Source organism: Blastocystis hominis (genome assembly GCF_000151665.1).
Source record: "Blastocystis hominis, Singapore isolate B (sub-type 7) whole genome shotgun sequence assembly, scaffold_15".
In the NCBI taxonomy this organism is placed as follows: domain Eukaryota; class Bigyra; order Opalinata; family Blastocystidae; genus Blastocystis; species Blastocystis hominis.
In genome coordinates this window covers 410,010-422,509 of record NW_013171822.1, presented here as the reverse complement: position 1 = coordinate 422,509, position 12,500 = coordinate 410,010, and the positions used below count along the sequence as shown (strand labels likewise).

At 44.3% G+C, this 12,500-nt stretch overlaps 1 protein-coding gene; it reads right to left on the bottom strand.

The window, feature by feature from the left end:
* Window positions 1–7,322: 7,322 nt before the first annotated feature.
* GSBLH_T00002036001 (uncharacterized protein) lies at window positions 7,323–10,587 on the bottom strand (the record flags this gene model as incomplete). XM_013040548.1 has 1 exon in its annotated part: window positions 7,323–10,587. The coding sequence occupies one exon, from the start codon at window positions 10,585–10,587 to the stop codon at window positions 7,387–7,389; it is 3,201 nt and encodes a 1,066-aa protein (XP_012896002.1). The 3' UTR covers window positions 7,323–7,386.
* Between the last annotated feature and the right edge of the window lie 1,913 nt (window positions 10,588–12,500).

Genomic DNA, 12,500 nt, shown 5'->3' with positions numbered 1-12,500 from the left:
GAAGTTGAGAGAGGACAGTGAGAGAAAACAGGCTGAGATAATCCCAATGAATACAGAAATGAAGAAGAAGAAGACGATCGTGAAGAAGCATTCTAGAAATCAAAAATCAAAATCAAGAAGGACTGTTACGAAATCTCCCAACCACGGCAAAACTCCGATAAAAACGCAAGAGAAGAATAGTGAGAACCGTGTGAAGAGACTTGGAAGTGAAAAGGAAGAAGTGGTGTTGCGACACACGGAGAGTAAAAGAATGCGTTTAGAAGAAGAGGTCAAGCCGATTGAACCAAAAGAGGTTTCGCCTTCAACAAAGGAAGAGTCGAGTTTGTTGGAAGAGAAGAAGGATTGTGAGCTGCCCTGTGAGGAAGTCAAGAAGAAGGAAAGAGAGCGAGAGCAAGAGCAGTATATTGATGGTAAGTTGTTTGGAGCAAAATGTTGATTCTCCCTATGTGTAGTAAACGATTTTTCGATTTTTTCAACTTTCTGTGGTGGAGAGGAAATAAGAAAGAGAATGCAAAGAAGAAATTGGGAAACTCAAATTCGACAGGAATGTATAGTATTAAAGCGGCTGTGAAAGAAGAATCGTGTGCGAATATGAATGAAGCCAGCTTAAGTATGAGTGGGAAGAAGACGATGAATACGCAATCCAGCGGTGACAAAGAAGACTTGAAGTTTTTGTGTAGTGATAATGAGAGGAAGCGAGAGTGCGATTCATCAGAGAGGACGAATACGGTCCAACAGAAGAATGTCCCGCCGTATAAGAAGGTCCATTCTGAAATGTCGGATAAGAATGCGAATTTGGATACACCACTTGATTTGGTGGATGAGGGATGGATTTGTAGTAAATTGAGCCCAATTCGTTCCGACAGTATATTTGCCTTCCCATCTGGGAAATTAAACACTGATTTTTCTGCTTTCTCTTATCTTTGGGAAGAGAGAGGACAGGGTTCAAAGAGTTGCAGGATGCGATGGGAGTACTCGAATTCGTTGGAAATGTCCACTTTTGGAGGAGATATGGTACCAGCCAAGACAGAGAGAAGGAGGCGAGGTACAGTACCATATAGAATAAGAGTGGCTAGAGAAGAGTACAAGAAGCTGAAACCAATTCTGGAAGCCAAGAAAGAAGAAGAAAGAAGAAAGAAGCAAGAGGCGAGAATGAAGGAGGTTGAGCTAGAAGCGAAGGCATCGGAGAAGAAATCACAGACAGAGAGAAAGGGAGACGATAGCACCGTGAAGGAAGAGAAGAACCGAGAGGAAGCACGAGGGACGACCGAAGAGAGGGTTCAAAGAGTACGGCTACAGGAGCCGAAGGGAACCAAGGGAACCAAGGTGCCCAATGGACCCCAGAAAACAGAGTCGCCCCAGGTGCTTGAGAGAATGGAGGTGCCAGTGAGACCGTCAGACCCGATAGAAGAAAGCTGTGATGCGAAGAGTGACAAACCTATGTCCAAGGAAAAAGAAACGGAAGTGGGGCATATCCCGGTAGAGAAGACGTGTCTAGCGGGACCCAAGGAACACCCCATGGAAACAAAGGAGCAAGAGAATCCCGGAAGGATATGGAGTGAGGAGAGTATCGAAGGAAGGGAGGTCGAAGAATATCCTAAAGAGGAAGAGACAAGGAGGTACTCAGAGGAAGGAAGGCAGAATTGGGACAGGAAGGAGGAAGAGGAGAGTAGCAGTGAAGTGTCCTCTCCTTCTACGACACCCATGGATTGGTCGAAAGAAGAGTACCTGGAAGTCTTGATGGATGAAAACGAGAATGGATATTGGAGTGACTCCACGATGGAGAACTCGGTGACGGATAGTGTTGATGGATGGCTTGAGGTGGAGGAAAGGAAGAGCAGCCCTCTGGGTGGCTGGAGACCCTCGAGCCCCGAGAGTGAGAGATCTCACTATAGTAACGCCTCAACGCGAGAACATTCACCGAGACGAGATACTAACCTCAATTCACACTGCAGAGTGGTCACACCTGTGAAAGTGAATGTCCAGGTGGATCGAGATGAGAGTGAGGAGGAGGAGGAGGAGAAACCCTTGCAAGAAGAGAGGACGATGAAGACCCTCGGTAGAGAGGGAGAGAGTAAAGTATTGCACAACAGAGGAGACGAAGTACACAGACCTGAAGTGAAGTGGCACAGGCGAAGCCAAAGTTGGGACGAGGATATAATGGTCCGAGTGCCCGAGAGGAAGTGCTTTACCGCAGGCAGAGGAAAGCGAACCTGAGAGTGATGTAGAGAAGAAGGAGGAGATTGAGAGATGGCGAGAAGGTTCGGAAGGTCCTGAGGTTTGGTCTATGGAAGACCGCGGACTTGTGGAGTCTTACCGGATAAACATCGATGCGGATGGTTTGGTAGTTCCTCCCCAGAAGGAATGTGTGGAAGGGGAGAGGGAGGTAAGAAACGAAGGTCCGAGCAAAGAGGAACTTTTGGCAGAGCCTGAGAAAGAATCAGAGAAGCAGATATCTGTGAAGGAAGAGCAAGATGCGAAGAAGAAGGAGATATCGGTAGAGAATACCTCGCTGGAAGACGACCGCTATCTAGAGGCAGCCATTAAGAAGGCAAAGGAGACGGTAGCGGAGATGGAAGAAGAGAAGAAGAATAAGAAGAAGTCGAGACGAGGTAGAAGAGGAAAACCGAAGAAGGAAGAGAAAGGAAATGAGGAAGGCCGTAAAGACTCGGATACGACGCAGGAAGTAGTGTGTGAACCCAGGAAGGGCGAACACCTGAGAATCTATGGATTGCTAGAGGGCAACGTGAAACTGGTGTATAAGTTGATATACCGGTTGGTGGAAGTGTGCGAACTGGAATCGATAGTGCAGGATGTCCGAGTGACAATTCTCCGCAAAATTGGCCAAGAGCGCTTCTTCAAAGTGACTGGGAAGGGAATCACGAACGATAAGTTTGTGACCCCTTTCTCGGTGCTTGGGAACCATATGGGATTCCGAGTGAGAGTGTTTCTCCAGAATCCCCGGCGACCAAAGGGGAAGAAATACCAATTTGACAGGAGACTGGTGTACGGCGTGGCAACCCATAATGTAGGGACAGTGAAGAAGAAGAAGATCGAAATCCTGAACTACATGAATGAGGTGGGTGCGATCGTATTGGCGCTACAGGAGACGAAACGGACGGAACGTGATGAAGTTTGGAAAGTTCCGGGCTGTGTGGTTTTCGAACACCGGCCGAAGAAGCTGGTGAAAGGAAACCTGGGAATAGCGACGATCGTTCAGAGAGACATGTTTCCCGAGGTGCTCGAGATCACAGAGAATATGATCTGGATTCGGTGTGGCCGAGGCGAGAAGAAGCTTGTGATCTGCAACGTGTACATCCCTACAGCGAATGCTGGGGGGAAGAAGGAAGTGGTGAAAGAAGATCTGAAGAAGAAGATAATGGGTTACGCGGGAGATAGGAAGAATGTGAATTTAGTTAGTGGTAATGGGAGACTTCAACATGACTCCCTCGGAGGTGAAGAACTGGATTCGAGGCCAGCAGATCCCCGTGGAGGTAGCTCCAATGGGGAGAGGAGAAGTAACCTTCAAGAGAGGAAGGATTGTAAGCGTTATCGACTATATTTTACATTCGACTGGAGGGAAAGCAAAGTGTAGCCAAGTCTCGGTAGTGGATTCGAAAATCTCAGATCATAATGGATTATCTGCAACTCTGAGCTTTGTGCAGAAGACTTCAGGTCCGGTGTACAAAAGTGTGAACCGATTTGCAGTACTCCGACGCTTGGAGGATGATTTGGATGACTCCAAGTTTGACATCAGCCGGTACCAGGGGTTGATAGAGGGCGAGAGTAGCGAGGCTGTGTCTCGATTCCTAGTGGAATTGAAAGACTCGCTGGAGCAGAAAGGAATGGTCCGAGCGCCCAAACCTGGTAAAAGAGTAAAGAAGCCGTTTCCGAGGAAGATAAAGAGATTGGCGGAGAAGAGACGGAATTTACTGAAGAAGAGACACAGAGGAGAGGAACTATCGCAGGAAGAGAGAGCCCTGATGAAGAAGTGCCAGAGAGCCATAAAGCAGTACAAGGAAGAAGAGAAGATACGTGCGATTCATAGCGGTATAGAATCCCAACTCCGGAATGATAGCCGCAGACTGTCTCAATTTCTCACGAAACAGCTGAACGAGGAGAAGAGCAGGAAGGCGATGGTGATAAAGGATCCTGCAAGTGGTAGGCTGTGTACCGACGAGCACGAAGTGGCTGATTTGTGGGCTGAACACTACAGGAAGCTAGGGTCAAAAGGAAATGGCCATAGCAAGGATCTCGGATACTGGGAGAAGTTTGAGGTGAACAAGCCTCAAAACCAGGGTATGTGCGGGAGCGAAGAGTACTGGAATAAAGACATATCCTGGAAGGAGGTTCGAGAAGTAGTGAAGACGATGGCAAACGGGAAGGCCTCGGGTATAGATGGTATTCCAGGAGAAGTATACAAGGCAATAACGCGAAATAAGTGGCCTCGAGGGGATCGAGGACTAGCGTACATATTGCTGAGAGTACTGAATGCCATCTTCCATGGGAACATACCAGAGGACTTGATGACTTCTACGGTAGTTTCGGTACCGAAAAAGGGAGATTTGACGGACATGAACAATTACAGAGGTATCAGTTTGATGCCTGTGTGCGTGAAGATCGTGGCGGCAGTGATAGCTTGTCGTATCAGCTCCGTCTTTGAGAAGGAGCACTTCCTGTCGGATGCCCAGGCGGGTTTCCGTCCAGAACAGGAGTGTGTAGGGCAGGTCGGAGCTTTGATCGAGATTATACAACGATGGACTATCGAAGCGCGAGCGGTGAAAAATCGGATAAGGCTGCCGGAAGACGAGTTGCAGGCATTTGCATGCTTTATCGATTTTAAGAAGGCGTACGATACGGTCCCCCATGAAGCACTGTTGTATAAGTTACGAGCTTACGGGATATCGGGTAAAACGTACAATTTTATCCGAACCCTGTATGACCGATCTTACATAAGCGTACGAGTGGGTCAATTGCGATCCCCGAAAGTACCCTTAGAGAGAGGTCTACGTCAAGGCTGTCCACTATCTCCGATATTGTTCTCGATCTTCATTAACGATATCCTCCCTAAACCGAAGAAGAGACTATTCTCTTGGGAACCCAAGGTTGAGGGTTTGATGTTTGCGGATGACATCGTGGTATTTGCGAGGACGGCAGACAGATTGCAGAAGTTGCTGGATCATGTCTCGGAGTGGGCGAATACATGGGAGATGTCTGTGGGGCATGCCAAATGTGGTGTGATGCTATTTGGTACTGCCGAGAAGAACGCAAACTATGTAGGAAGAGAATGGATTCTCCAAGGAGAACCGATAGCGGTAGTTGAGGAATATACCTACTTAGGAGTGAAGATCACCCCCAAACTGGACAGGAAAGAGATGATGTGGGCGAGAATTGGGAGGATGGAGATGCTCCTAGGTAGCCAAAAGCGATTCCTATGCAACTACAGAATTCCGGCACAGTTAAGAGTCAAAGTACTTCAGAGTGTAGTGCTGACATCCGGGCTCTATGGAGCAGAAGTATGGGGCGGAAACAAGGATGAGGCAAGGAGTGTACAATCAGTGCTAAACAAAGGTCTCAATTACATCCTACAAGCCACCGGGAAGTTTTCTGCATGCATTCCATCGTTGGAACTGGAGTTGGATATGCCTCCGGTGTATCCTATTCTGGTATCAAAGCGATTGCGATGCATGTGGAAGGGGAGGTGGTTGAGTCGCACGTTGGGCGATCTCATAGAGAGTAGGCTGGAATGGTGGTCAACGAAGAACACCTACCTGAAGACGACGGAGAGGATAGCACAGGAAGTGCTGCAGACGGTAGGTAGAGGGATCATCGATGATCACCTGGCATGCGGTAAGGAGGTTCCGGCGCGGTGGCTAGATGAGAGGCGGAAGTGCCATGTCCAGATGGCATTCGAGATGTGGGGTGGAGAGCCACGAAACGGAAATCCTTTTTCGGCCAGAGATCTGGTACGGAGGATGATTCCACGCCTTTGGATACGCCAGCTGCAGGAGAGCACTGCGCAGTTTCTGAGGACGTACTTGACAAGAGGACGAGCCATCAACCGGCGCTACCTGGACTTGTGGTTCAGGCATCCGGAGTTGGCTAGAGGGTGTCAGGTAATCCTGGAAATGCGCTGTGGGAGCTGGTGTTGTGTGGAGACGCGCTACCCTAAGCTAGAAGGGCCAGAAGGGTGTAAGTGTCCTTGCTGTGGAGAGTGCGAGAGGGAGACCCTAGAGCACTTCCTCTTCAAATGCCGGAGATATATGAAAGATTGGCTTTGGTCCGAAGGATCAGAGAGAGGCTCACGTTGGGTGAGGAGTGTGACGTGGAGCCTTTCCCTGATCCGGATGGTTCTCGGATTGGATGATGTGTCGACCCACAAAGCAGAAATACAGGGAGTGAAAAGGAAGTCTGTGAAGAGGGATGCTCTACCTCTGCCCGATAGTCCGAACGACTCAGAGGCAGCTAGTAGGTTGACACGAGCGCTAGAGAAGGACACAAGTCCGAGACGCGGAGGGACAAAGTCGGATCTTAGTGTTGGACCTGCAAGGGGAGATCAAGTAGAGAGCGGGAGAGTTTCGACGCCTGGGGGCGTACCTAAGAGGGAAAAGTAAGTTAGTTGAGTCGCTATCACACCCACCAACTAGCTTTTTGGCGCCGGTTAAGGTGACCTCTTTGCCACAGGTACCGGGTAAAAAGAAGAATATACAATCTGGAATCGACGAGTTTTTCAAGATCGCGGCCAAGTGCTCAGACAAGGACAAGGATTTATCTTCGGACAAGACTTTGAACAAGGACAAGACTGGAACGAGGACAAGATCAAGATGGACTGACAGTAGGAGGACTGTCTTGGACCCGTCGAACCGAAAGCGTCTACGACTACTACAGGAGAGGACATGGAATTGGTTCTCTTTGTGTACCTCGTCTGGGGAATGTAATGATTCGGAAAACCTTGGGAAGGAAGGAAGGATTGTGAGAAAATCCAGACACCATGTATTGGTCATGGAAAGTCTTTTGGTGATGAAGGCGAGCTGGTTGGTTGTGAGGAACTAGCAAGATTCTTGCAAAGAACTTACTATGAACGGCTCACTCTATACGGTATGTGGCATAAAGGGATAGCAAGCAGACCCAGGATGTCATCTAGTGGGAAGAAGTCCAAGGCCGGAAGGTACGGACGTAACAGGCGGTCAACGGCTCGCTCAAGATCTCCCGCAGGTCAATAATTTGTTTGTTTGTTTGTTAACCCTAACATTTTAGAATATATTGCACTTTTCTTTGTGCTCAAAATGGAGTTACATACCAATGTATTGAACAAAAAAGAACCTCCAGGAATTATTTTATGAACGAATATCTATTTAACGGAATACTGGCCATAAAATGTTAGGTTCATATCCAAGGACAATTCGGAGTAGTAGGCAAAGGATATGGTCCAGTTATATCATTGTTGAACATTCCAGTCACTTCCCAATTCCAATTGAAACGACATTGAGCAGCATCTTTCTCATCATTCATATCATAATAGTAAGTTCGAGTCATTATTTGAGACTGGAAAGAATAGTCATCCACACAGAATACAGGATATTTCACCAACATCTCAGCAGCTTCAATTATAACACCAGTTTCAGGAGAACAAGCATTTTTCAATTCCTGGGCAAAATTAGCAGCTCCTAACAAGTTGTATCCATTCATATTCAGATTTATATATCGCAATTTTGGGAAATTCGTTTTATCTGTACACATGTCATTCAAATGAGACACAATTTGATTTGTTAAATCAACAGCATAACCAGGATACATAAATTCTGTAAAAATATCATAGGTAGAAATGTAGTTCTTCACAACATAGAATTCTTCCAAATTTACAAACCAACCCATATACTTGCCTCTTTTCAAATCCTTCAATAGTTCTAAGAATCCTTCACGATATAATGTTCCATCACCAATATAGAGAATACGAGGACGTGTGAATTGAACCAATTTCAAATGAAGTATAGCAAGTTCAGTACTAATAGTTCGACCTCTAATAGGATCGGGTAAAATGTATAAATCGATAGGAGCAGGATTCCATGCTTGTTTACCCAGAGAATCAATCCATAATTCAATATTGATTTTATCAACTCCAGAAAGAGCAATTACACGAGTATGAGCTAAAGCTTTCGTAGGATAAGCATCACGAATTGCCAAATACAATGCAGTAACATTGGTTTCAGAAATGATATCTTGTACACAAGTATCAGGAGTTGCATAATTGCAGTTATCTCCGAGAATGAAAGGATCATAGATGGGGAACCAAGGTTCAGGAGTAGGAGTAGGCGTAGTTAGAGGCATTGTTGGAACTGGACTTGTAGGTGCTTGAGTGACAGGTATTGGGGTTGTGGTTTCATATCCAGGACAATTCGGAGTAGTAGGCAAAGGATATGGTCCAGTTATATCATTGTTGAACATGCCAGTCACTTCCCAATTCCAATTGAAACGACATTGAGCAGCATCTTTAGCATCATTCATATCATAATAGTAAGTTCGAGTCATTGTTTGAGGCTGGAAATATTGTTCATCCAGACAGAATACAGGAGATATTGCCATAGCATCTCCAGCTTCAATTATAACACCAGTTACAGAAGGACAAGCATTTTTCAATTCCTCAGAGAATCCAGCAGCTCCCTGCAAATTGTATCCATTCATATTCAGATTTATGTATTGCAATTTTGGGAAATAGACTTTATTTGTACACATGTTATATAGAATATCAACAATATCTCTAGTAAGATTAGCAGCATAACCAGGACGCTGCGATTCTATATAATAATCATATGCAGCAATGTAGTTCTTCACAACATAGAATTCTTCCAAATTTACAAACCAACCCTTATCTTTGTTATCATTCATATCCTTCAATAGTTCTAAGAATCCTTCACGATATAATGTTCCATCACCAATATAGAGAATACGAGGACGTGTGAATTGAACCAATTTCAAATGAAGTATAGCAAGTTCAGTACTAATAATTCGACCTCTAATAGGATCGGGTAAAATGTATAAATCGATAGGAGCAGGATTCCATACTTGTTTACCCAGAGAATCAATCCATAATTCAATATTGATTTTATCAACTCCAGAAAGAGCAATTACACGAGTATGAGCTAAAGCTTTCGTAGGATAAGCATCACGAATTGCCAAATACAATGCAGTAACATTGGTTTCAGAAATGATATCTTGTACACAAGTATCAGGAGTTGCATAATTGCAGTTATCTCCGAGAATGAAAGGATCATAGATGGGGAACCAAGGTTCAGGAGTAGGAGTAGGAGTTGGAGTAGGAGTAGGTGTAGGAGTGGGTGTAGGTGCTTGAGTGGTGGGAACCTGAGTAGTAGGCGCTTGAGTAGTAGGAGGGTTAACAGGTTCAACATCGACAGGTCCTTCATGGCCTTCATTGTTTTCAATGGTCGTTTTTATCCTAATTACGATTTCAATGGATATCTCCACTCTGTACTCGATTTTAATCACATTGTTCATCGCATTCATACTCAGAACAAATTGAATATCGACACTCACTTGAGTCAGTACCACAATGCTAATGTTTTGCATGGAATTAGTACCAACAACCACTTTTTTCAATGCAGGAGTGTTGAGTACTAATTTTCCAGATACATCCAGCAATCTTCGAGTAGTAGCCAGTCCAGAGAAGCAATTCTCACCAATTATTAACTCTTCCAGAACAGGTGCATTTATCTCAATATACTGGGTATTCATAAATGTGTTATTCTCGAATATCAGGATTTTCAAATAAGGGAAATCGAGCACAACAAACGTTACATTGTTGAAAGAACCTTCCTTGAATGTCAGCTTAGTTACATCTTTTGGAATGTTGTCGATTGAGCCAATGCTGTCATCCACTACAATTTCCTTAGGACCTTCTGTAGGAGTCGGTCCAAAATTGAATGTTGAGGTATATTCAGCATCCGAACTCATCGTAAACAAAAACGAAGCACCCATATAATACAGCTCAACTTTCGAACCTGAATCCCAGCCATTCGATCCACTGTCCTTTAACAGAATAGTGTGCAAAACTGGATTAATCCAGATTTCTTCAGTGCCCGTTACACAGCCTGTTACACTATATATTGGTTCCGACGACAGATAATCTTCTCCTTCAAATATAGCAAACGATTCCTCCTCAGGAGCCGTAGTTCCACAAGTACGCACTATTTGAATTAGTAACTTTCCTGGAACAGTAGGAGCCTGAGTGGTAGGAACCTGGGTAGTAGGAGTTTGAGTGGTAGGAGCCTGAGTGGTAGGAGCCTGGGTAGTAGGAGCCTGAGTGGTAGGAGCCTGGGTAGTAGGAGCCTGAGTGGTAGGAGCCTGGGTAGTAGGAGCCTGAGTGGTAGGAACCTGGGTAGTAGGAGCTTGAGTAGTAGGAGCTTGAGTGGTAGGAGCTTGAGTAGTAGGAGCTTGAGTGGTAGGAGTTTGGGTAGTAGGAACCTGAGTGGTAGGAACCTGAGTAGTAGGAACCTCCGAGGTCGGACCTTCGGCCGTGGGGGTAATCGTGGGAAGACTATCGATTGGTCCCGACGCAAACTTGATCGACATCGCATATCCAGCAATTCCAGCATAGTTCGCATTCGTATCGCTATCCACGACAGGGAGATTCATCTCGATATTCTCGCAAGGCACTACGTTGAAAGTCACGGTCCATTTCTTTTCATCGAATCCCTTCATCACACCGTACAAAGAAGGTTCATCCGTAGCTCCCGTGTAAATGTCATCGCCTGTTACATCGTTCACAGTCTTCATTCGAACCAGGTCTAGAGCCATCAGCACAATCACAGGATCTCCCTCAGCAACAAAGTTCATCAATCCGCTCTTGTTCGGAATATCGTTCTTCGTCACTTCAAAATAGAACTTGTTCACATCAGCAGTACAAAGATCTTCTTCTGAAATCTGATTGGCATCGTTTTCAGTCATCAAACCCTTCTCTCTAACAAACTCTATCATATCTGATGGAGAAACTTCATTGAACTCAACTTCCTGACTTTCCTTCAAACACTTCAACACATAGGGCAAAGAAAAGTGTGCATCACGTTCCTCTTTTCGCAAAGCAGCTTCAGCAGCAAGAACCAAAGCACTGGCCCATGAAGTGGAGTCCGAGTTCGAGACAGAATACTTTTCAGTTCCCTCGCACAAATCACGACCAACAACATACTCGTTTGGCCAGGAGGGTGCAGGAGTACTCTCAGGCTCAGCATAGGAACCTTCTCCAGAATACTTCACTCCAAGATCCATCATTTTTTCCAGGTCTTCGTCACTAAAATCAGATAGAATGGAGAAATTCATAGGGTATTTTCTGTAGGGAGCCTTTTTCTGGATGTCCTCACAAGATTGTTGCCAATCACTTAAATGCTTCCTATGTATCATATTATATATTTGTATTTACGATATATAGTCATCAAGTGGCTCATCGCCTTTTGACTTATACTCTTTTAGGTACTCTCTCATATCTTTTTCCGTACAGGAATTCGTTGACAAAGCATACAGTACTTGAGATACTATCAAGAAAATGAGAATGGATTGAATGCAATTCATCCTTTTAATAAAATGATGCATTAAGAGTACATTTTTCCATAAATCAAGGCAAAATTTTACAGAGGTTCGTTTCCTTAATGCTATATTATTACATCTAATTTACATAATTACGGTATGATCCCTGGAAATATAGAACTTGGCCCCTTGCCTAGTATAGTTGGTTTTTCTTAGGGTACGGTATTTCCTGATAATAACAATTTCGTACGCGGTATCGCTTTTTACATTTACTGAAGAGAAGCATGCAGCCTAACGTTATATTCAAGAATCTACGCGGACATTTTTTGTGGTCTGGCTTAAAAAAGAGATAATGATGTATAATTTTGTATGTATCAATACATATAATGCTAGATGTGTATTATTGGCGTGTTCTGATTGTTTCGCATTTCTGCCTTGAACATTCACTCTCGAACAGCTATGATCGTTTATAAGCCTTCTATCAAAATATTATATTTGATTATGCAATCATTTAGGTTCCTATTATAGTTCGCATTTCACCGGTGATTCTTATTAATAGTGAGACCCATATTAATTCTTCGCTTCTTTAGCCATATTTTTTGGGGAACTGACATCTAGACAAGCGTTTTACACTTGTGACCATTATATCATGCTTTTCTTTCACAATTTTTGTCTTATTGTATGCTATTCCTTCTATTTTCAACCAAGTCTCTTAGCAATACGACTTAATAAAGGGATTAAGGTTATTTGACCATTTAGTTTTTAATGGTCCAATTCTTTTCCATAATAGTATTTCAAGTAGTTCCACTATGTAGAATGTCATTTCATGGCTTTCATTACTCCGTAGAAGGAATGGAAGATGGAATTGTTTCTTATCCTATTTTGAAATAGACGTACAGCTTTTTAACTTTATTTTTTTATTCTAGGCGCCCCATCAGAAGGGCTAATATAGAGAGAATATACTT